The sequence below is a fragment of the Tachypleus tridentatus genome, chromosome 12 (genome assembly GCF_004210375.1).
Source record: "Tachypleus tridentatus isolate NWPU-2018 chromosome 12, ASM421037v1, whole genome shotgun sequence".
In the NCBI taxonomy this organism is placed as follows: domain Eukaryota; kingdom Metazoa; phylum Arthropoda; class Merostomata; order Xiphosura; family Limulidae; genus Tachypleus; species Tachypleus tridentatus.
The window spans coordinates 101,380,015-101,407,029 of record NC_134836.1 but is presented as its reverse complement, the minus strand read 5'-3'; the positions used below and the strand labels follow the sequence as shown (position 1 = coordinate 101,407,029).

The 27,015-nt window shown below is 35.9% G+C and overlaps 1 protein-coding gene across 1 annotated transcript in view; it reads right to left on the bottom strand.

The window, feature by feature from the left end:
• Nucleotides 1–3,262: 3,262 nt before the first annotated feature.
• The window catches only part of LOC143234166 (substance-P receptor-like), a 53,384-nt gene continuing 29,631 nt past the window's right edge, over nt 3,263–27,015 (bottom strand). The window contains exons 2-4 of the mRNA XM_076471297.1: nt 23,404–23,504; nt 5,890–5,980; nt 3,263–4,101 (exon numbers count right to left, since the gene is read on the bottom strand). Of these exons, the coding sequence (XP_076327412.1) occupies nt 3,988–4,101; nt 5,890–5,980; nt 23,404–23,504 (306 nt within the window). The 3' untranslated portion in view covers nt 3,263–3,987. The remainder of the gene's footprint in view (nt 4,102–5,889; nt 5,981–23,403; nt 23,505–27,015) is intronic.

Below are 27,015 nucleotides of genomic sequence, written 5' to 3'. Positions count from 1 at the left end.
CCGTGAATTATGTTGTTGAAGGTATTTTGGTTTAGACTACTTTCAATGATTCTGTTTTGGACTTAAAATGAAATTTAATAAACATGTTCTAAAGGCTCTTGGGCGAAATTTTGGTAATCATTCTATACTTTTGTTTTAACGGAATGAGCTACCTACCCTAAAGCACGTATACGACTCGTTTCAAAGTTGTAATATCAGTATGGTGAAATAACTCGCTCAGAGTTCAAATCCAAATCCCAATGAGGCATCTAAATGGGATGGTTCATAGAATTGGATCAGAACTTTCCAAATGTTATAAACTGGCCAATCTTTTTAAAAAGAAGAATAAAAAATACATAATAGTTCTCTTCGAGCCTCGATGAGAGCAGGCCTTGTGAAACAGAAGTAGGTTGGTAGGTCAAGAGCACTGCAGGAGGGTATTAGTATCGTGATCATGACAATCCCCTCTTAATTACATGCCACATGCCTGGTGTAACAGATTTACTAATATATGTTTATGCCAATATCTATGTTTGTTTTAGTTAAATATACATTTAAGAAACACGTAACTTCTGCTATTAAATGTGTATTGCGAAATTCTCGCCTATTCACTAAATTTGTAGAAGATTCTTGAGCGTAAGAATTAACAATGTATATATATGTATGTATGTAAATACCAGTATTGCTGCCATAGCTTAAACTTCTAAAAAAAACTTTTCTCACGCTTATGAAAAGGTAACCAACGCAACGCTTAGAGACAATTTCATATTGTTGGTTTGCCGCAGTGAGTACAGCGCAAATCTCAGAAGCTATAATTGTGATAAACATTTATCAATCGGGAAACTACAGATACTTGACCAGGAACGTTTATAGATTTCGAACATTATAAACTGTTTAACTTCAGTGAATTAATTTCTGACATTAGTATTTCTACGAGGACATTACATATCTTTGTCAGTAAAAAAATCAGCTTGTAAACGGCGCGAGACCTGCCAAGAATAGAGCAATTCATTTTGTGAATTGTACTGCTATTAACTCGAAACTAATTCGTTCATTGTGAATCGTCGATAAAATACTCACTTCCACACCGGATAGAAGACTCAATATTGTTTGTACATTTGTAAAACTTTTATGTACGAATCATTATTTCTAATAACCGTTAATATAAATTGCATTATTTGTTTGTATATTTGTGTTAAAACAGAAAATTGTGTATCAGTCTCGTTGGCAAATATCATAAATTGAATAAATCTGTACAAATAATTGACTTCTAAATCCAAATTACAATTTAATTCATGTTCAAGTCATTACGTAATACGTTATATAATAAATTAGAGGTTCGTCCGACATAGACAATAACATTGGACGTATATGACCAATAAAATATGTGTGTAATGTCATTGACAACTGGAAGTTCCGATGTTGTAACCTTTGTTTATAATTAATAACCGATCAACAAATGAAGATCGAATCACTTTAATAACACAGAGAATACAATAAAAATAATGTCATTTATACCAATATTTGTTTCTGTTTGTTTTTAAGCACAAGGATACATAATGAGTTATCTGCACTTGTGCCCATCGCAGGCATCGAAATCGGTTAACTTTTAAAAGCATTCAGACTAACCGTCGATCCACGATGGGGGAGGCTATCCTAATACAAGTATTTAGTAAAATAATTTGAAATACCTGGACGCCACCTTTAGTTATTACTTACATATATAACAAGTTTCGAATAAACTATAATTACAACTTTGGTGAACATTTTTACTTACCTCTCCATAAAGTTTATTTTACATTGTTACCACCAAATTTACAATAACTCATTGTTAGATCCTATAAACATTTACTAGCTATCGTATATTCATTACAAGAATTAGTGACCATCTGACCACTGACTACAATGTTTTAAGGTATATAGTTACAAAAGTTCAATAACAAACGGTTATAATTTCCTCTAAATTTCAGTGAAACATGAGTATTTAATAGAGTAGATCGTCCATGTGAGATGACTATTTAGTTACTTCCGAGATTAGATAAGGTGTAATAAGAAAAATGAGTTTAATTAGATTCGTTTGTTTGTTTTTGAATATCGCACAAAGCTACACGAGGGCTATCTTCGCTAGCCGTCCCTAATTTAGCAACCTAAGACTAGAGGGAAGGCAGCTAGTCATCTCCATCCATCTCCAACTTTTGGGTTAGTATTTCACCAACGAATAGTGGGATTGTCCGTCACATTATAACGCCCCCACGACTGAAAGGGTGAGGATGTTCGGTGTGAAGGGGAATCGAACTTACGACTCTCAGATTACGAGACGAGCTCCCTAACCACCTGACCATGCCGGGCCGTTTATTTAGGATAATGCTTTTATTGCTTTTGAGTTAATTTTAAAACATTTTATCTCTTTCAAAATGATGTACTACATAAATAGAGAGGAATAACAGATTTTAATACATTAATTAGTATTAAAAACTTTGAGTGTTTATCAAAATGTATAAATAATTTTTTTCTTCTAGATTAAAAAAAAAGATATTGAATCAAATAATTTATTATAGTTGGAAAAGAGAAATAATATTTATTATCAAAGATATGTAATTAATTATGACGTAAAGTGAGAATACATTTTAATGTGTTCTCCGCCATAGGCTCAGTGGTAATTCCGTCGGCTTAAAAAACTAAAAATCGGATTTCGATACCCGTGATTGGCAGAATACAAAGAGCCAGTTGTATAGCTTTAAGCTTATCAGCAATTAACAAAAACAAACAAATTGTTTTCATTCAGTGCAATTATGTTTTAGAAGTTTGGGAAATGTTCTATTCGTTTAACTTCAAGTGCGCTATTACTGATTAATAAACATAATGTAGATATGTTTAGGGAGCAGTTAAAGCGTGTAATAACTTTTGTTGGCCGACATGAATACAAATAATAAGAATGATGACGACCACTAATTATGAATTCTTCGACAGCGTCGTCTTATCCTTTAATTCAAAGAAGACTGCCCTTTAAAAGATCGATGTGTTGTCACTAGATAACATGTGAGTTTTATCTAAAGTAGTAATTTTGTGCAATTGCGAAAACAGTAATACTTTAATTACTAATGACTCTAGAAAATATGAGCTTTCAGCTTTTATTAGGAAACTATGTGTTGATAAAAGTGTTAAGGCGTTCGATTCGTAATCCGAGGGTCGCGGGTTCGAATCCCGGTCGCACCAAACATGCCCGCCCTTTCAGTCGTGGAGGCGTTATAATGTGACGGTTAATCCCACTATTCGTTGGTAAAAGAGTAGCCCAAGCGTTGGCGGTGGGTGGTGATGACTAGCTGCCTTCTCTCTAGTTTTACACTGCTAAATTAGGGACGGCTAGCGCAGATAGCCCTCGAATAGCTTTGCGCGAAATTCAAAACAAACAAACAAACAATTGTTAATAAAAACGTTAAATAGAAACATTTTTTAAATTTTCATTCTCAAACGATAACAAAGTTTCTTCTTGCGAGGATTTTTCTTCTTATTTAGCTCAAAACTACGCAATAAATTATGTGTGTTGTGTGAGCCGTGGATATCGAAAGTTGATTTTGAGCGTTATAAACCTCTAGACTTTTTCCGATCCTACGGAAGGTAGGCAGCTACAACCAATTCAAATTTAGCTCTTCTTATCTTTGTATTTAAGTTACAATGTGTTTTTGATCTTTAATTTTGTGTGAAACATTAAACACATTTTCACTCTTTCTTTCACTTCTCAGCATTTCGTTTCATCTTCTCTTAGTGTGGAATGTATATTTATAAGACAGTAAGTTTCGTTAAAGACATAATTCACGAATACAAGCGACATCTAGTGAAATTACAACATTGTAACACATTTCCTTCAACACTGAGCCAAACAGACGTCTGATTTTCGCAATTAATTCTTTAATATTCTTGTTTTTGACAACAAAAAAATTTCATGTGCTGTTTATACACACGCACATATGTATTCGTTACGACCTCCAAATAAAATTCTTTTTATTGTCATCCGTATCTGGAGGAGAGAGAGTGGTCGAAGTCCTTCTGCTCTTGCTGTTGTCTTCGAAATGACCTCATACAACAAGCAAAGCGACTCCTGAACTCTGTGTTGAATCGCTCCTACAACGAGAAAAAAAATAATAGTGAAATATCACGTCTGTATTAATAAAATCAAGTTAAACAAAAAACGTAAAATAACTTTCATAACGGTCCCCAAATATAATGATTATATTCATAACGATATTCCAATGTGTTTCATTCATTATGTTATATTTGAGGTTATTTTCTATATGTATATTTGGATAAATAAAATGGCGAACGTTTCAAAATTTAACAAAATATCTTAACGTAGTCGAGTCCCTTTGGAGTTAATTTACTCGGACGACATTTCACTACTATTCAAAGTGTTGGATAAAGGACTTGAAGTAAATTATAAGTCAGGTGGATAATCATAAAAAAAATATGCCACTAGTACTAAACTAAAATAAATACACTATTTGCGTAATAATTTTACATATGAGATAATCAGTGTAAAGAACAGTATTTTGTTAGATATTTGAACGTATATATTTTTTTTATTGTACAAGTGTCTGCGTATGTTCGAGAAATATACATTTATGTAGTTTATGTTAATGAAAGTTTGTCTGTTTTGAATTTCGCGAACACTTACACGAAAGCTATCTGCGCTAGCCGTCCCTAATATTGCAGTGTAAGACTTGAGGGAAGGCAGATAGTCATCACCACCCACCGCCAACTCTTGGGCTACTATTTCACCAACGAATAGTGAGATTGACCATCACATTATAACGCCCCCACGACTGAAAGGGTGAGCATGTTTGATGTGACGGGGATTCGATCTCGCGACCCTCAGACTAGAATCGCTGATGTCCTAACCACCTGGCCATGCCGGACCACTATGTTAATGAAGTTTTCAGGTACATAACCTATTCATGTTAAAGCATAAAGCCACGTATGTAATACATATGTTTTTGTTGTATGTCTATATTTACTGTGTAACCTTCTATATTTATCTTCTTCTCAACTGAATGGATTTTGTATGGTATACGGTTTAAATTTTCAGCAAATTATATTTTTGAATCCTTTGAAATACTGTCTTTGTATTATTTCGTTTGTTGTGGTGCAAAGCTGCAGAATACGCCATCTGTACTGTGCCCGCTGCGAGGCTCGAGCCTCGAACTATTGGATTATGAACCATTATTATTTCCTGTGAGCAAGTACTTTCGCATCGTATCGCATGTTTAGATCTAAATGCAGTAAAACCACATGTTATCAGTTACCTTAAATTTCTTATCGACACGCACAATGCTGAACTGTGTTTATTACTGGATTCCATTTATTTATTCAGTTTGTCCAGTTGTGCTTCGAAGGGCCCAAGAAATAGTTAATAAGTGTGAATTGGTTTGTTTTGAATATCGCGCAAAGCTACTCGAGGGCTATCTGCGCTATCCGTTCCTAATTTTGCAGTGTAAGACCAGAGGGAAGGCAGTTAGTCATCACTACCCACTGCCAACTTTTGGGCTATTCTTTTACCAACGAATAGTGGGATTGACCGTCATATTATAACGCCCCCACGGCCGAAAGGGCGAGTATGTTTGGTGTAACAGGGATTCGAACCCACGACCCTCAGATTACGAGTCGAGTGTCTTAACCACTTGGCCATGCTGGGCCAGTATGGAAAGGTGGCTGGGAGATTTTTTCAGATTCATTTCACTTTTAAAATAAGAAATTAAAATCACTGGGCGGCATATGCAGAAGTTGTTTTATTATTACCGCTCGTGCACTTTTAAAGACTACTTTCCTTGTCTTATATCTCTCCAAAAAATCTCTTCCTTTCTTCTATTTTATTCAGATGTAATTTTTTTTTTCATTTATCAAAAAACTACTTACATTGTAGATGGCGTATACGAAAGGATTATAGCATGAGTTGCTCATTGCCAGCCAGTGACAGCAGAACCAGATGACGTTAATAAATCTGTACCTGAAAACGTCAAATACATTTACAACAACAAAGAACAAAACAAAACAAAAACTTTCAAAATGTATACACACGTATATTATACACACACACACAGTTATTTGATTACAAGTCTCTTCTGGAAAGGATTTAATATCGTGCTTTACTTAATTTCTTGAATAAAACTTAGAAAATAAAAACGCAAAGACTACTTAGAACAATGCGTAATTCTACTTTTAAAAGCGTGGAACAACATGCGAGGAACAATCACAACAATGCGTATTTTTACTTTTAGAAGCGTGGAACAACATGCGAGGAACAATTACAACAATGCGTAATTGTACTTTTAGAAGCGTGGAACAATATGCGAGGAACAATTACCACAATGCGTAATTCTACTTTCAGAAGCGAGGAACAATTACAACAATGCGTATTTCTACTTTTAGAAGCGTGGAACGACATGTGAGGAACAATTACAACAATGCATAATTCTACTTTTAGAAACGTAGAATAACATGCAAGGAACAATTACAACAAAACGTGTTTTTACTTTTTGAAGAGTGGAACGACATGCGAGGAACAATTACAACAATGCGTAATTGTACTTTTAGAAGCGTGGAACAATATGCGAGGAACAATTACCACAATGCGTAATTCTACTTTCAGAAGCGAGGAACAATTACAACAATGCGTATTTCTACTTTTAGAAGCGTGGAACGACATGTGAGGAACAATTACAACAATGCATAATTCTACTTTTAGAAACGTAGAATAACATGCAAGGAACAATGACAACAAAACGTGTTTTTACTTTTTGAAGAGTGGAACGACATGCGAGGAACAATTACAACAATGCGTAATTCTACTTTCAGAAGCGTCGAACAAAATACTTAAATTTATTATTAAAATACTGTTAGAAACTTTCAAAATATTAAAGAACTATATTATAAACCAGCTGGAGTGCAAGTTTATTCGTCTAAAGTTATGTAATTTCATGATCAGTGAAAGGTTATTTTAGGACATGAAAAGCTCTTTCCCTTAATATGAAATTATGGACCCCCTTATGGACCTAATGAATTTTCATACCAATTTTGAGGAAGGTCTATCCATACCCTGCGAAATAGTTACATGAACATACAACAGACCGTACTATCATATCAGATTAGTTCTAGAAATTAGATACAAGTAATCAACACGTTATGTATAAAATATTTTAAAGTTTCCACTGCATCGCAGGAGTTCAATGATAATTACTTTTAGTTCCAGACCATATTTTAGCATTATTTAATTTCTGTAGTACATGTGTCATGCAATGGATTCGATTATAATTTGTCACTTAAACTGTAACTGACAATACATAGCTTCAAACGGTTTGTTTTAGCGGAACGCTTCTGAAGAAGATATAAAGCGAAACGTTGAGTGTGCAATTAAAACAAAACAGCAGTTTGGTGTTATAAAGCAGTTTAGTTTTGCTAATAACATCGTTCAGGATGCATATTATTTTGGGCTATTTAATAACGAGGTATGGGCTCAATTCGTACATAAAAAAGATCAAATTTATTAATGTCAAGAATGATCGAGAAAGAACAACAACTGGATTTTCTGTTGATGTTAAACATACTCTTCTGTGGTAAAAATCCAGTCATAGAAGACATGTGACATGTAGGAAACATAAACAAATCAATAACTTGATATAGCTTGAAGCTAGTATTTCGTTCCCTACCAGAACAGTAACAATGATACTGGTTCGAATTCCTGTCAAACCAAACATGCTTGCCCTTTCACCCATGGGGGCGTTATAAAGTTACGGTCAAATCCAGAGTTAAATCAACTCTTTCTCTATGTATTTTAGGCCTTCTTATTCGATTTTAAAATGACACTTTTTCGTGCTTAATGATAAAAGCGAATGTGTTCCTAATTTAGCAATTTTTGATTACATGGCAATGGTTCTAATTATCATAAATATGCCATTAAAATCTAATTACTAAGAAAGACGACCTTGAGCGCAACTAGTAGTATAACAAACAGTAAACTTCTAGCTACATAGAAATGAAATATTTTAAATTACACACTTGTTGGAATTTTATTGTTTTCAGTCAGACCACCTTACGTGTTACTGCATTATATCTAACAAGCTGTTAAATAATTAACATCCAACGATTTTGTCAAGTTTGTCAAGAGACGGAATGACACTATGCACAGGGTCACGTGCTTTCTTGAAAATTCCAAATCTTGCCCATAGAAACAAGTTGTGTTTCATATTTTATTTATTCTTTAACCATTTGTAGAGTATTATGCTAAAATATTATAACTTTATTTTATGGAATTACAAATATTTTCCTCATTTGAATACTTGTTAGGCTATATTCACTTTTGGGGCAGTTTTACAAATTAATATCTTATTTTTTTAATATCGTGAATCCTGATTATTTACGTAATTAGTAATATTGTCACTCCCAGTTTTATACAAACATTCAACACTAACATAATAGCTAAATGTGAATGTCATGACGCATGTATTAAAGTATCTTAATGTAGGTTATTAGTCCAAATTTAACATGACGCATGTTTTACTTATTTAATGTATCTTAATGTAGGCGGTTTGTCCAAATTTAACTTTGACAGTAGATTTAAGTACTTTTGATATTTTTATTAACACTAACTTTATGGATAATGGTAAAAGTGTGTGTTTTCTCATAGGAAAGCCACATTCGGCTATCTGCTGAGTCCACTGAGAGGAATCGAACCCCTGATTTTAGTGGTATAGATCCGTAGGCTCACCGCTATACCAGCGGGGGACAACGGTAAAAATAGTATGCAGATTGGATTGTACCTGACATGGTGTTGTTAAAATGTTTCATTGGGAGATGAAAAATGTCTATCTTTACTTAGAATATGTTACAGTGTTGTAGTTTTCAGTGTCATTTTCTTTACTCGACGATTTTGTTTTACATACATTTAACCAACTGGCTCTAGCTTTATCTGTTTTGTCATATTTCTCTCACGTTTTTCTACTTTCATTTTATGTATCTATATAAGAATATGTAAGCGTGTGTGTTTGGTATGTTTGTCGTTTACGATAACGAGTAGTACACTTGTAATCAAAGTGTGTTTCCTCAATATGTCTCGTTTAAAAAGTTATTGCATTTATTTAACGATATTTATTTATCTTAGTTTGTTTTTGAACTTGGCGCAGAGCTACACGAGGACTATCTGCGCTAGCCTCTTTAATTTATCAGTGTAAGACTAGAGAGAAGACAGCTAGTAATCACCACCCACCGCCAACTCTTGGGCTACTCTTTTACCAACGACTAGTGGGATTGACCAACATATTATAACGCCATCACGTCTGAAAGGACGATCATGTTTGGCTTGACGTTTGATTTTGACCATCGACCATCAGATTACGTCTCGAGTACCTTAACCACATGGCCATGCTGGGCTTTATTAATCTTCTAGACATGACACCATACAACTAACTGTTTTCATACTTTCCAGTTGATCATGAAACTTAGAAAAAAGACAACCTTAATATTTGTAACAAAACGTTTGATCAGGGGCGTAGATCCCCCTTCATTTTAGGTGAGGGGTATGGTGCATACAATCATCCCCCCTACAGTTTGGTCTGTTGAATTGTTTTATTGTATCACAGGCGTACAAGTTGTATGTTTGTTCTTTTGATTCTCGTGTTATTACCAATATAATTACATAATTAGGCTTAGATATAGGCTTTTTCATTAGCCGAAATGTACATCTTTAATATAGGCGTGCTTCTAAGCTTTTCGATCTAAGAGATAGTTCGTAAGTATCAGTCAGTAGGCCTAAGTATACATGCAAGGCTTGCAAACACTATCATAGAATCTGCCTAGGTCTTGTACGTAGTGTAAGATTAAGTAAAATTTTCATCACAACAGACTGAACAGAACATGAAATTCGAGAATATTACTCCCAAGCGTAAACTTCTGTGATCTAGATCTGGCAGGCCATTTGTAGCTTGTAGCTGCATCAATCTTATGTGTATATTGTGCGGTTTTCCTACGCCATTTGTTCTTATGCATGTCTAGCCGGTTTTATTGTCGAACGCCTTACTCTCCTTACCTGCCAAACCGCTGACCGTAGTGTACATTTAGTGTACAGTTAACGACAGGTTCGGGCCGCTCAGATCCAGACGCACCCTACATCGCCCCCCTCCGCTCCCTTTAGTCTGAGCCTATATTTTACAACAGGGCTCATCAGACCTGTTTGTGGCCCTCATTAATCTATGAAATTTCAGAATATCACCGCTCTCTAATAAAGTGCTGGTGCTTTATGGTAAAAGAACAATATATTCTCTTATCATAGATAGTAAAAATATTGTATTTTCTTGTACAATTAGAGCACAAAAGGAGCGATTTCAACGGCTTGAAGCCTCTACTCGAATTGTATTGCTAGTATTTGTTTAGATGTTTTTTATTTAACAGACGTGCTTATAAACATCATATCACAACGTATTTGCCTTTTGATGAGCTTTAACAGGAATATAATATATTTGTGATTATTTAAATATTTTTCGAGAAACTTGCAATTACTAGCACACATTATTGCCCCAGCAGTGCAATGGCGGTCAATCGGCTCGGTAGTCACTGTGAGGTTCTCTCGTTCGACTTAAATACATTGTGCAGTTAGGTCCTACTTCCATTCTGTTCTATCTTCGTTCGTTGTACGTTAGAGTTTTTCACTAAAGACTGTATTTTAGCCTGTTGAGTCATCTGGGAAACGGATACCAATTATGACAAGCAAGCGTCTGAAACTTTTCGATATTAGACAGTTCTGCAAGCCAGTTACTGGTACTACAAGTGACAATGCAGATGAAGATAATCCAACAACCTCAAGCAAAGGAATAGAAACTTGCCATACAGAGGAAATACCATGTTCATCAGAGGACAAGTTTGAAAATGCTTGTGCAACTATTGCAGATCATAAACCACCAGATAGTTGTGAAACAAGTTTGTGCAGTAATGAAAAATCTGACACTCCACAGATACAGTGTGGAAAGCCATATCATCCAGACACACAACTAATACCACAACAGAAAGCAAGATCTCAAAATATCAAATTCCAGGGCAAGTGGTTCGATGAGTTCCCATGGCTGCACTTCGACAGTCAGACTCAAAAAGTCATATGCTTTCATTGTGCCAAGGCGGAAAATAGAGGTCTTTTTACAGGGAAATTGGAGAGGCCACTGGAGTATACCTTCATATTCACCGGTTTTTGCAACTGGGAAAAGGCAAAACAGAAATTTAACGAACACCAATCCTCCTCTCAGCACAGATTCGTTATATCTCCAGAAGGTTCACTTGATGTAATTCCAGCGACTGTCCAGTTACATGATGGAGAAAAGAAGCAGCAGGCAGAATGCAAAAGAAGTCTAGCCAAAATATTCAGAAGTATTCGTTTCTTACTGCGTCAAGGTTTAGCATTATGTGGACATACTGATACGGAGGGGAACTTCCTGCAGTTAATGAAGCTCCTGAAAGAGGAAGATCCTGAGTTGACGGCCTACTTGTCAAAGAAAACCACATTCACATCGCCCCAGGCTCAGAATGAAATAATGGAGATGTTCAGCCATCAAATACTGAGAAACACAGTACACGAAGTGCAGCAAAGTAAAATCTTTGCATTAATGGTTGATGACACTCAAGATGTTATAGGTGCCAAACAGGAAGCAATATGTGTACGATATGTAGATGAGAACATTGACGTCCATGAGACATTTCTTGGTTTATACAGTGTTTCCAATACAACTGGTGAAACAATATCCTGGACTATACTTGATGTACTGACTAGAGTCAATTTACCACTATCAGGATTAAGAGCACAAACTTATGATGGAGCCGCTAACATGAGTGGTGCGTACAGTGAATGCCAGGCAAAAATAAAAGAGAAGCAACCGTCAGCTTTATTTTTTCACTGCAGAGCCCACAAGGCTAATTTAATAATGCAACATGCAGTTGAAGCTTGTGAATGTGTTCGAGATTCTCTTCAGTGGGTACATGAACTTGGTGTTTTGCTTCAGAGGTCAGGCAAATACAAGACAATCTTTAAAAATATTGTATCGTCAGACAGTCACAATGGTCCAGTTAAATACATCCGCCCACTGTGTCTAACACGTTGGTTGTGCCGCCTATCTGCAATTACATGTGCTAATGATCACTACAGTGACATTGTTGATTCTTTGTCTGAATTAGCAAATGAAAAATCAGATGTAGCAGTGAAAGCACGAGGTCTGCTGGACAGATTTGACAAAGGAAAGACAGTTTTAGGATTGCTGATGGTTCATCATCCATTAGCTGTATTAGAGGAGCTAAACCGTGCATTCCAAGCAAAATCAGCGACAGTATCTGGCATGATTAAAGCATCTGCAATGACAGTTGAGCAATTGCGGGTATTGCGAACAGAGGAAAATTACAACAAGATATTTGATGAAGCTGAGAAAAAGGTAACTTCCCTGGATCTGGTGCCTATTGAACAACCACGCATTCGCAGACCCTCCGGAAGGATCACAGGTGATGGCTCAGCACACCATTCTGCAACAGCTAAAGATTACTACAGAAGCCAATATTTTGAATTTGTGGACATTAGATTCAATGCAGACAACAATGACTTGAGGTAATATCTGGCACTTGAGAACATGATCACATCTGGCAAGATTGACAACTCGGTTATAAACTTCTATCCAGAAATCTCTGCACAACGACTCGAGTTTCATTTCCCCATGTTCAAAGGAACAACAAAAGCAGTATCTCTGAAAGGTGCGAAGGGTGGTTACTGTAAAATGCATGAAACAAGCCAGCAGATGTTTAGTGAAGTGTTTTTTCTCATGAAAATTTTGCTTGTATGTCCAGTATCCAGATGCAAATGTGAACGCAGCTTTTCTGTATTAAGACGGTTGAAGACGTGGTTAAGGTCAACTATGTCTCAGTGCAGCCTCAACCATGTGGCAGTTTGTCACACTCACAAAGATGAGGTCGACAAGATAAATATAGAAGAGCTTATGAAAGAATTCATGAACAGATCATCACAAAGGAGGTCTACGTTTGGGAACATGTAGACTAGAGGACTAAATGAATCTTACTTCAATGAAAAGTATGAATAATTATTTGCTACATTGTATTGATGTGTAATTTTCAAGAGTTCGCAAAGACATTTTAATTATTTTTATCAAACAACATTAACAGTTTTTCAGTAGATATAAACTTATCAAGGGTAATTACTAATTTTATTAATATTTGAAAACGTAATTCATGCAATGAAAGTTATTAGTAACCTTGTCAAGTATAATGGCCATCTTTTATACTGTGCAGTGTGCAGGAATAAATTCATGTGGCAGTTAATTTGTGACACATTTGTCTTTATTTTATTAACATTTTGAAAACTGTTCACAACACCTCACTTATACAAACCTACATGGAAACCTTGAAGTATCGTGACAACAAGGTTACTCTGTGACTGCATGTTTACAGCTTTCAGGTTCATGTAATCAGAGATTACCAATTTGCAATATGAACAGTCCAAGTAAGTGGCTGCAAAAATCATCCCCCCCATCGAGTGTAAAAAATCTATGCCCCTGCGTTTGATGGTTCATTTTGACAAGCGCAGATAGCCCTCGTGTTGCTTTGCGCGAAATTCCAAACAAACCAAACGAAGTTAACAACAAGTGATTTTAAATATCACATCTATTCATGAAAAAGGACCAAACGTATTTTTAAAATGAGTGAGAATTCGTGCCTTTTTTATCTATTGAATTATATTCATACATAAAGATATCACCAGCTCTCAACCTTTCAGCTTTACAAAGCTATTGTATTTATGTTATTAAAATATACGAGTAAAAAATACTACAACAATTAAAAGAAGTGTAGTGCAGAAAATTAGACTGTATATGTGTAATTTGATTCCGTTGATCTTAATACAGGGGAACAGTACGTTAACTAAATAAGAGGTACAAGTAAATAAAATACAAGGTTGAAAATATCAGACCTTGCACATATTCGTTTAATATTCAGTGCCAAACGTGTTAAGGCGTGCGACTCGTAATCTGAGGGTCGCGGGTTCGCATCCCCGCCGCGCCAAACATGCTCGCCCTTTCAGTCGTGGGCGCGTTATAATGTGACGGTCAATCCCACTATTCGTTGATAAAAGAGTAGCCCAAGAGTTGGCGGTGGGTAGTAATGACTAGTTGCCTTCCCTCTAATCTTATACTGCTAGATTAGGGACGGCTAGCACAGATAGCCTTCGAGTAGCTTTGTGCGAAATTAAAGAAAACAAACAAACAATAATATTCAGAATTTTAATTGAAGTAAGTTTAAAATCTAGAGTTAAAACGTTTTGAAAAGTTGTTTATAAGACATTGGTTGTCTGCCATATTCAATTCTGAATTGAGAAGATAACAGTCAAAATGGACTAAATCGAGAAATCAATCAATAAAAGGCGGGAAATAAATATTTTTATCTGCTTCGTGAAAACTCGCAGTGATATTTTACACACATTTCTCTTAGTTTATAGTTTAAAAAATACAATTTTGAGATTTAATATATGCTTTGTCCTACTTATCGTATCTAGAGGGTTTTAAACTGATTAACCCTTATTTGTAACTATGAGTCGGTTGGAGACAAGAATTTGAGCACTCTTTATTACAAGTACATATTTAATTTACGAGCGTGTCATTCTCTTGTAAGTTTCGCATCCAAAAAAGGACTTGGAACAATGATAAAACTTATCGTGGCGTATGTCAGTTGCCCTAAAATTACTTTATGTTCTCTCTTAGGAACAGTTGTTCACAGTAATTGGAGATAGATGAAGTTAAATAACATTTTGAAATCAAAACTTCATGAAGACGGTATATTGGTTCTATGTTTAGCGGTAGTCACTTTCGAACATTTAATCAACTAATCTGTTACTATCAGAATTTATATCCCACTTGGGTCGATATAAAAGCAAGAACTTTTCGCCTACTGAAACATATCCATGAATTCCTAACATAAAACAACTTTTCGCCTAGTGAAACATATCCATGAATTCCTAACATAAAACATGTATATGGTGCGTAATATTTTTTTTTTTTTTAATTTCACTAGTATAGCTTACGATAAATGTTTCCCTTTACAAGAGATTTTATAATTTAGGTTTTATAAAGAGCGTTGTTGCTCAATATATGTTGCAGTAAACACGAAACCTTTCTTGGTTAGCTTTACTTTTCGGATTCATGTATCTTGAAATTACAGAAAAATCGGCAGAAATGAACCACACTTTTCTTTACCATGTTATTACCCGGGTCCCCCGCTAGTACAACGTTAGGTCTATGGATTTACAACGTTAAAATCACGGGTTCGATTCCCCTCGGTTGGCTCAGCAGATAGCCCGATGTGGCTTTGTAATCAGAAAACCCACACAAAAGTTATTACCGGGCATGAAATTTTCAAATCTCGGTCAGTAATTCCTTTTTTTCATTTTTAACAAATCGATTATTAATAACTTACAACACTGAACGATAATACCATAAAAGTAAAAAAAATCCCTACACTGACGATAATGTAGTGACGGTATTCACAATACAGAAATCAGATAGCGGATATTCAAAATATTCGAAGTTCAATGTTGAGATAAGTGTTACCAATTAAAAAAAAATGTCAATTATATTTTGAGCTAAGTAAAATTCTAAATACGTTTTCTTGTTTGTAGTTTAACACAAAGCTCTCTGTGCTCTTCTCACAACGGGTGTCGAAAACCAATTTTTGGCGGTAAAGGTTCGCACGTATATCATTGTGTCAATGATGGGCTTCTGATCAAGATGACTTTTGTTATATGTGGCTAATTTTGACACTCATTTTTTATTCAAAACTGTGTTCAAATACCCCTTCTTCGTCCGTGTTATAACTTAAAAAATGTAGATATGGATGCTATGATAAATAAGAGAAAAATCCTAACTCTCGCACAATTATTTTATAACACAAGAAAGTATTACCGTATTCATTATTACCTTACTATTGTATAAACTTTAAGAAAACAACATATGTACATACTTAAAACATGGGTTACATTGTACGATGATCGGTGTTACTTTGTATTAAGAGGTAGCGATACAGGTAGTGGTGGTAAGGATATTTGTGTTACCTTCTTTGAACACCGAGCTTTAATATCCTTTTACAGTGTTTCGCGTATCGTAGCGGACAAAGTTAAAACGTTGCAGGTCAAAGTAGGAAGTGGGTATAACTCAAAGAACAAGCTTTTGGTGTCTGTTTGTTTATTTTTAAATTTCGCGCAATGCTACTCGAGGGCTATCTGCGCTAGCCGTCCCTAATTTAGCAGTGTACGACTAGAGGGAAGGCATCACCACCCACCGCCAACTCTTGGGCTACTCTTTTACCAACGAATAGTGGGATTGACTGTCACATTATAACGCCCCCACGGCTGAAAGGGTGAGCATGTTTGGTGCGACGGGGACGCGAACCCGCGACCCTCAGATTACGAGTCGCATGCCTTAACCCATCTCTCTTGGTGTCATCCTCATGACGTCTGTTGGAGAAGAAACTTCATCTGCGTTCATGTCTTATTGAAAGAGTGGCGAACATATAGAATACTAGCGCACTCTTTGCGCTATGCAAGGCTTTTGGAAGCCCTTCACCCTACAATATGTATTTCATGTTTTATAGAAATTTTTAAAATATATTTTTAGTGTAAGGGCGTAGCACTATCTATGAATATAGTTAACGTTAACATATGTGAAAGATAAAAAATGAACAATAACAACAATAATGGTAGGTGGATGAATGTTACGAACCACACTTTAACATATCCCTTCTCCACAGCTTTAGTCTCCCAAAGTTTGATTGAGATCGACCCAGTGACCTAGGAATGGTTATATAACGGATAAATAGACACACATATTTCTGTGGTTTATATATATACGGGTGGAAAAGTGTTCCTCCCGGGAAATGTTGTTAACTTGTTATATCTTTTACTAGGTAACACAAATATGTAAAACTATGTTTTAAAACGCACTCAACGAGATCTGTTCAAACATGATCTCAAATTCGAATTTTTCAACTGGTTTTCTCAATTACTTGTATTTTTCATAATTTTAGTTACGTTTTCTCATAAAAAGTGTTGTGCACTAACTATAGTTTCTTAGATCTCTGCAATAGTCGAACGTAAAAAGGAAACTAAAACTAACACAAACCAGTTTCACAAGTTAATATTTTGTTAACACTCCCTACGATATCAGCACTGATTTACATCAACGTGACACGCTTTCATTGTGTTTCTACAGATATTACAGATATTTGAATCTCGCGCAAAGCTAAACGAGGGCTATCTACGCTAGCCGTCCCTAATATTGCAGTGTAAGACTTAAGGGAAGGCAGATAGTCATCACCACCCACCGCCAACTCTTGGGCTACTCTTTTACCAACGAATAGTGGGATTGACCTTCACATTATAACGCCCGCATGGCTGAAAAGGCGAGCATGTTTGGTGCGACGGGGATTCAAACCCGCGACCCTCGGATTACGAGTTGAACACCTCAACACACCTGGCCATGCCGGGCCCCGACTTATCTATCTTACAATCATTGGAGGCTTGACAGAAGAAGAAAAAAGTTCGTGCCTTCTCAAAGACTTGGAACACATAAATTATTTTTTATTGACTACTATATTTTATGTGTTTGAAGCATGAAGTACTCACAAACATACACTATTCCATTCATCGAGGTGATATCTCGTGCCGTAAGGTACAGAACAGTTGTGTTTCTCGACTCTTCAAAGTTTTATTGCTACAGTTTCCCTCGCTCTCAATGACGCAGCAGTTTTTATACACACGTAGGCAGAGCACAGATAGCTCATTCTGTAGCTTTGCGCTTAGCAGCAAACAAGCAAAATATTTCTTTATATTCTTGCGACGGAAACAGCCGAAAGGTACCTACCTAGTCTTCTTATTGAATTTAACGATGGTTTTGAGGCCTGCCTTATAGTTAATGGAGTCAATCAGAATCTAGGTTTAAAAACAACTAGTGGAACTCAATTTAACAAATCTTTGCAATAAACAAGCAAACAAGTTTAACATGGCTGTAGTGATTAAGGGTTGGTACAAGTTTAATGATTATCTGCTTGTTCAGTAATGTCAAGGATACAGACAATTAAAAGTGATTTTCTTTAGTGATTTCGGAGTTTTACATTTCGAAGAATTGTTAGGCCTTATCTGGTATGATAGTAGCTTGTGGTTACCGACGTGTTTATAATCATGGATTTTTTTTTTCAAATTTCGTGCAAAGCTACCCGAGGGATATTTGTTCTAGTCGTCCTTAATTTAACAGTGGAAGGTTAGAGGGAAAGCAGATAGTCAGCACCATCCACCTCCCACTCTTGGGTTACTTACTTACTCTTTATGCAACGAATAGTGGGACTGGCTAGCGCAGATAGCCCTCGTGTAGTTTTGCGCGAAATTCAAAAAACAAAGAAATCCTCTTTAATATTACCTGCGAGCTGCCACTGCGTACAACACATTTATACTACGAGTCCAGGACAATATTAATATATATAATATTATTTATGTATAATATTGTTTGTTTGTTTTGGAATTTCGCACAAAGCTACTCGAGGGCTATCTGTGCTAGCCGTCTCTAATTTAGCAGTGTAAGATTAGAAGGAAGACAGCTAGTTATCACCACCCACCGCCAACTCTTGGGCTACTCTTTTACCAACGAAAAGTGAGATTGACCGTCACATTATAACGCCCCCACGGCTGGGAGGGCGAGCATGTTTGGCGCGACTCGGGCGCGAACCCGCGACCCTCAGATTACGAAGCGCACGCCTTAACGCGCTAGGCCATGCCAGGCCTATATATATAATATATCTTTGGATATGGTACAGGTGACTGAAAGACCATCACAAAATATCTTAATATGCTTTCTGACAGCTTTAGTTGGCGTACGAAAATTAACCCTAAATAAAGTTCCTGCAGAGGTGATTTATTTCCGTCAGTGTTCATTAGTCACCGTAATAATTCATTCAAATCACAAATCTTGTACTCTTGAGAAAAATGGTGAAGAGAAACAAAACAGACGTAAGTTTTAAAACACCGCGAACCATCTTCATTTCCCCAAAGTCTACGATTCTCAATGTGCTTCTCGTGAAAGTTTGTTTCCTTAGAACAAGTGAAGATTAGTGTTTGATATATTGTTGTATTAAATATGGAGCTTCCTTTATAATCATCCCATATTTTCAGTGAGACGACCTGAAGCCCCATTTTTCACGGGTTTTGCGCTGCCGTCAAAATGTTATCTGTATTTATAGATGCAATATTTTTTATCAGAAACATTTAACTCCCTCAAACTTCATTTTCTCAGATATATTCTCAGCCGGTAAAATAAAATATTATGAGACAAAAATAGTCCTACTAGATTTGAATTTCGCGCAAAGCTACGCGAGGGTTATTTGCATTAGTCGTTCCTAAATTTGTATCGAAAAGCTGTATGGAGGGCAGTTAGTTATCACTATCTACCACCAATTCTTAGGCTGCTCTTTAAACAACGAATAATAGGACTGACTGACACATTATAACGCCCTTATGGCTGAAAGGGTACATTTGGTGGGGGAGAGGATTCGAACCCGTGACCCGCAAATTGCGAGTCAAGCATCCTAATCACGTGGCCATGCTATGCTGTGAAGGAGCGATTCAAATACTTTAAAGACGGTATAATTAGATATGACATTGAATACTGATATACCTATAAACAGTGTTAAAAACAAAATAATTATCGTGAACTAGCAAAGTAGAGCCAAATGTTGTTGAGTGATGCCTAATTTTGTGCTAAATTTTTACATTTACATATATAATAAAAATGTGACACCTCAACACATTCATATATTTGAATAAATACAAGTTGTATTGAAACCCTACGTTATTTATGTTGTTAAAAACATAGAAACGCTCATATCTTTGTGTTGAACACAAATTGTATTATTGTGCATATGATAACATAATGTTTGCGGTAGTTTAAAAGACAACATTTTAAAGGTGTGAATTTGTCAAGTACAGGTATGAAACAGAACCTACTTGGTGTATATTCATGTTCTTAAAATTTTGGCTGAAGTAAACGCATGAAAAATAAAAATAAAAGAAACCGCATACCAACATTACACTAAGTAAAGTGGCCCGGTATGGCCAGGCAGGTTAAGGCGTTCGACTCGTAATCTGAGGGTCGCGAGTTCGAATTCTCAATCGTACCAAACATGCTCACCCTTTCAGCCGTAGGAGCGTTATTATGTGATGGTCAATCTCACTTTTCGTTGATAAAAGAGTAGCTCAAGAGATAGCGGTGGGTGGTGATGACTAGCTGTCTTCCCTCTAGTCTCACACTAGGAACGGCTAGCTCTCGTGTAACTTTGCGCGGAATTAAGAAACAAACAAACACTGAGTAAAATTTTATCATGTAGTAAAGCCATCAGTTAACGCCAGATATTGGGTCTGATTTCTATTTTTATCATGCAAGACACGAAGTTCACATTTTAGTAATTAATTATAAATTTTATAATTAAACAACATAGTTGGATGTGGCATGCTTTCATTAGCGCATCGCACAACAAAAGTTGTTGTATTCATAAAAACACGTATTAATTTTGGATAGCGTGATTTTATCAAAGAGTATAAACTCTCAAAAATGTAGTGATTTTTTTTTTCAGTTTACGATTTATGAAGTTCACGAAAAATACAGTTATTGTGTAGTTCGTTATGTTAGCTTTTGTTTTCTCTTAAGCTACACAATAGGCTGTCTGTGCCCATCACGTGTATCGTAAACCGATTTGTAACGGTATGAGCCCTTATACGTACAAGTGAGCGTAGGGCGTTATGTCATTTTCCAATCTATTGAATGAGCTGTTTAATCAACAGTAGTTTGAGAAACATAAAACAAAGAATATGATATGACAAGCTGGTGCGTGTACTTTATTAGATTTCAAATCAAGTAAAAAAGCACATTATTTATAAAGATGAGAACAACGGAAGGAAAAGTTCTATGGTATAAATCGCCAATAAACGTATTAAAGGAAATACTGAACCATATTTTCTAAAATGTTGCATATTATTCCCACGTTGAGTATTTTTTCAAGTCGATATTTTTTTATTTTCTGAATTTCCTATTTCAATAAAAAAAACGAGTTAAAATAAGCTGGGTTATAGATTGTATGTGTGTGTGTGAGTTTTTTTCTTATTGGAAAGCCACATCGGGCTATCTGCTGAGCTCACCGAGGGAAAGCGAATTCATACCGCTGTACTAGCGGAGGGGCTTATAAATCGTATATGTAAAAAATGTTCTCAGAGCATTAATGATAATTTTATTCATTCATCATGGATCACATTCTGTTGACTGTTTCTGTAAAAATAATTGTTACAAAGATGTAAGTTGCATTCAGTAAGATATACTTGATACATTCTAAACAGATCTCAGGAGTCAGATGTTACACGTATGGCATAAGTGCAAATATTTAATATATGACAAAAAGTAATTAATATAATTTCGAGCTTTTAGAAGTAAACAACAAACTTTATATGCTAGTTTTTATCAGAAGTATGTGTTTGTTTTATTTTACACGGATATTTCTGTTACTTTCCAACTCATGGAAAGTTACTAGACGCTATCCATTTTGTTATTATAATTTTTTAATGAAGATAAATTGGTCTGTTTTGAATTTCGCGCAAAACTACACAAGGGCTATCTGCGCTAGCCGCCCCTAATTTAGCAGTGTAAGACTAGAGGGAAGACAGCTAGTGATCACCACCCACCGCCAACTCTTGGGCTACTTTTTTAACAACGAATAGTGGGAGTGATCGTCACATTATAATGACCCCACAGCTGAAAGGTCAAACATGTTTAGTGGTACATGGATTCGAAGCTCCGACCCTCGGCTTACGAGTCGAGCATCTTAACCACCTAGTTACGCTGGGCAATCTTAACACAAGTTGTAATAATTATTGTTTGTGACGGAATATTCTCGTAATCATCAAAGCCGCGATATTAAGAAGTGTCTTGTTGGTGACAGAAAGTAAAGGAGAATGTGTTATTTATTTGACATTTAGGCGCGCAGCTGACACAAAATCCACGGGAAACTTTACGTGGAGATACTTGTAGAACTTTTTAGCTGAAACCTTGAATTTTTTAAATTAATTTAATAATTTAGTTATGTAATTTATAGAGAAACTTTTCTTGTCAGCTATTAAACGAACGAAAGCTAATTTGTATTTTAACTTGGCTTTAATAAAATAAACTGTGTAAAAAATCTAAAAAATATAGTTGATGCATGTATATATATATATATGTGTGTGTGTCTATTATTCAGACGCCATTTTCTATGTCAATTGGATGAATTGTAGTCTTAGAAATCTGTAAAATAATTCCTAAAACTGTCAACGAGCGAAATAATTATTTCAGGTTAAGTCAATTGTTACTTGAAAATAAAATATTTTGGGAGGATTTTTATTTGTCTAGTAAGAACAATTTTATTTTACGAGTGGTGAAAAAATCGAATATGTGGTATTATAGGCTTTATACGTCATGTCAAAAGGTAACGCCCTTCAAAATCTTTTTTTGTTTGTTTGTTTTGAAATTTCGCACAAAGCTACTTGAGGGCTATCTGTGCTAGCCGTCCCTAATTTAGCAGTGTAAGACTAGAGGGAAGGCAGCTAGTCATCACCACCCACCGCCAACTCTTGGGCTACTCTTTTACCAACGAATAGTGGGATTGACCGTCACATTATAACGCCCCCACGGCTGGGAGGGCGAGCATGTTTAGCGCGACGCGGGCGCGAACCCGCGACCCTCGGATTACGAGTCGCACGCCTTACGCGCTTGGCCATGCCAGGCCCCTTCAAAATCTAAAGAGAAACAAGTGGGCATATTGTTTCAGTAGAAACAGAATTTAGTGTTGTCTATCAAAACTACTTTTTCCAGAAGGTTTGTGTGCCCATTTGGAAATCCGCCTAAAGCTATGTGCGATAACCGTTCCTAATTTAGCAGTGTAAGTCTAGAAGGAAGGCACTAGTCATCACCACTCACTTCCAACTCGTAGGTTACTTTTTTACTAACGAATAGTGGGACTAACGGCCACATAATAACTCCCCCACGGCTGTGAAGGCTAACACGTTTGGGGTGACGGTGACGGGGATTCGAACCCGCAACCCTCAGATTGCGAGTCGAGCGCCCTAACCACCCGGACATGTCGGGTCTTTTCCATAAGGAAATATTCATAAAGGAATGAATTCTTAAACTATTTCTTCATAAAGTTATGCGCGAAAATTCAAATAAAAAGGACAATTTTTTTGTTTGAATTAAAATTCAAAAACTATTCTTTTCACGTAAAACTTCACTGTTGTCATTATTAATTTTACAAAATGAATAAACTAGGTCTACTTCTTACGTGTTGATTTTTGGGTATATCTCTTGTAGGATATTGTACGTTTGAAGAGGTAACCAGCAGATGGTAAAAACGGCCACCACGATGAACAGCATCTTGATTACCTAGAACCAAAATAACAACCTGATTAGAACTAACGACGAAAATCATACGTCACTAATCATTGTGTAGTGTAAGCTCCATTACTTGTTCGTAGAGGTCGTCGAACATCGTACAAAAAAAAAACAACAACAAGCTAGACTTATAACAAAAACAAATGCCATTATTTATACCTATTATATCAAGCATTAGTGGTAATAACATTTGATACAACTCTCTACAGTAAACGCAATTCATTACATCAAACTAGTTTCATGAAAATTAAATATATTTTATTATCATTTGTTTCAAAAGCGTAATTCAGTTTTAAATTGTTTCTAACTGTGATTCCAGTTTATGAAATTTAAAACTAATTACACTCTGACTAAATTAATTCACGAAATCAACGAAGGTCTTCTCACTAGTAAAAACCAGGGTTTTGAAAGCCGTGGAGGGCCTAACACAGATAGCCCAATCGGTAACTTTGTACTAACCAAAAACCAAATAAAACTTCTAGTCTGTGATTACAAACCTCATAATCAGAGATTTTAGCAAAAAAAAAAAAAAAAAAACAACTAAATTGTATAAGCGATTTTTTTTCTAATTTGAGCGAGGGTTGGAGAGTAAACAAAAACCACAAGTTTCTGGTTCTTCTGAAAAGAAAGAACAATGTGAAAATGTGAACACACGATTTAAATAATGATGTGATTTTACGTGCACTGATTTTCATTGCATTTCGCACTATTTTATCTTTGTAAATGTAATTGTATCGTCAAGGTCAATAAACTTACATTTATTAATAGCGTAATTAGGAAAATGAAATCAAAACATTTACTTTTTAAAATGAATTTTATCACTTAGTTATGAAAAAAGCTCGTAACCAGAATGTTGATTGTTCGTATAATGAAAGTTTAATACGGCAAATAAATAGAATATACTGATAGCAGAACAAAAAGAACATTTCGATATTCTAACAAGACGAAAACAAATTGCTCTTCTTTAACACTCCTACGAAAAGACGTTTCTAATCCTGATTTTTCCAAGCCCGTTCCCCTGGCTGTGGTTTCGCTAGATAGTAGATAGGGACAGTGGGAATCTCGTTAATCCATTCATTAATGGATTTAAATGGCAGTTTCATTTAAATTGTTTAAACAAACAATTGTTTGTTGTTTTTGAATTTCGCACAAAGCTACTCGAGGGCTATCTGTGCTAGCCGTCCCTAATTTAGCAGTGTAAAACTAGAGGGAAGGCAGCTAGTCATCACCACCCACCGCCAACTCTTGGGCTACTCTTTTACCAACGAATAGTGGGATTGACCGTCACATTATACACCCCCACGGCTGGGAGGGCGAGCATGTTTAGCGCGACGCGGGCGCGAACTCGCGACCCTCGGATTACAAGTCGCACGCCTTACGCGCTTGGCCATGCCAGGCCGAACAAAACAGAGAGCTCGCTGTGGCTTTGCTATGAGAAAACACATGCGCGCGCACACACACGCACCCTTTAGTCATAACGTAACTCAAGCATATATTCACTAACTCTGCCACATTATTTCTATTTTCAGAGCTTTTTATCTTTACAAATATTCAGCATCGCTGAAGGATTGATTGAGACATCTCTGAAAACATCGTTTCATTAACACAGACTCCTGCGCACTTTTAACGTCTGGAGTAAACAAAATCAAAGCAGTTAAGTAGAAAAGCACATATTGTTAGTTTTGGTTATTTATTCATTATTCGTTTGGACTCAGAAAATCTTTACTTTATATCGAAATATAAAATATTCAGACTTTGTAGGTTTATATTAATGCATAGTTAAGACTCCTTTCGTGAACTCTGTGGTTCATTTAAACCTAAAAAATGAGTGTATGTTTTTCTTATAGCAAAGCCACATAGGGCTATCTGCTCAGTCCACCGAGGGGAAAATAAATAACGAAACGGCGAACTTATTTGCTGTTCTCATTATGAGGACATTGTAGCAAGTTCTTGATACATTTTCTACTAAGTAGACATAAAAATGGAAGAACTTCCTCTCTGTTAATAAATGTAGCGAACAGAAATAGTGTTTCAACATTTTTAGTGTTAATAAAGGTATAACTAGAAATTTTTACAAGTTTCTCCGTCTCAGTAATAACTGTTAGATAAATAATATTAAAGGTGTTTGAATTGTTCCCTGGTGGCATAGTGGAAAGTTAACGAATAATGCTAAAATCCGAGGTTTGATTCCCCTTGATGGACAAAGCAGGTAGCCCAAAATAGCTTTGTTCTAAAACAAAATATTGAAATAATTAAAGTATTTATATATGCAAAAACGGCTCGTTTGGGTTGAGAAAATATTTTACATAGAAGAGCGAACAACGTTTCGACCTTCTTGGTCATCGTCAGGTTCGCTCTTCTACGTAAAATATTTTCTCAACCCAAACAAGCCGTTTTTGCATATATATTTCTCTACAAGTGGGTTTTATCGACATCACTAATTAAAGTATTTGTATCCTGAAAGAAGTACCCCTAAGTAGGCAAATGTCAGTTATGAGTGTCCATATTTGCTGTAATCAAGTTTCAATGAACTAAACACGAATATATGGATGTAATATACAACAAATACACGTTAAAACGCGACATATTAGAACTAAAATTGTACTGCATTTAGAATTTGTAAACTTAGAAGAGAAGAGTAGACTACTAATTCTGTGCCGCTTAAAACCTGCTCGTTTTGTTTATTTAATATTTATATTGGTGTTTTCAAAGTATGTTTTCTTACTCTAGATTTGAAATGTAAAGTATGCACGAAGTATGCGTTTTTATTTTAAATTACGTTCATATTGTTTGTTATTATGTACGAAGTTACAGATTTATTGGCTCCTTTGATCGAATTTCACAAAAAGCTACTCGATGGCTATCCGCACTAGTCGTTCCTAATTTAGGAGCTATGGACTAGAGAGAGGTCAGTTAGTTAACACCACTCACTAACACTCTTGAGCTACTATGATCGTCACATTATAACTTTTCCCGGCTGAAATGGCGAGCATTTTTATTAATGGGATTCGAACCTGCGACAGGTAATGACTCTGGCCACACGGCTATGAAATGCTCCCCACAGACACAGAAGTATGCCTGCGGAGTAACAACGCTATAAACGGGGTTTCAATACCAGTGGTGGGCAAAGCATAGATAGCTCATTGTGTAACTTTTTGCTTGACTTGAAAGAAATCACCTCAAGTGAAACACTTAACCAAAATAATTTTATTTGCAATAATTATGGAAAGATTAGGCCATAGTTGGTACGAAACGAGATAACGACCGTATAAGTTACAACATATTTTTTCCTATTCTATTGTGCACCTGAAGGAATTTAATCATGTATTAGCCAACAGCTAACCATTAAATTCTTTCTATAGCTATGTATGTCTAAAATGAACAAATTAAAAAAAAAGTGTAATCATTAATCGACATAGCCTGAAGTGTTAATGTGAACATTTTTAGCCCTAACCTTTGGCTGCTATATAAGCTCCCCAAATTACATGTTGTGTTAAGAACG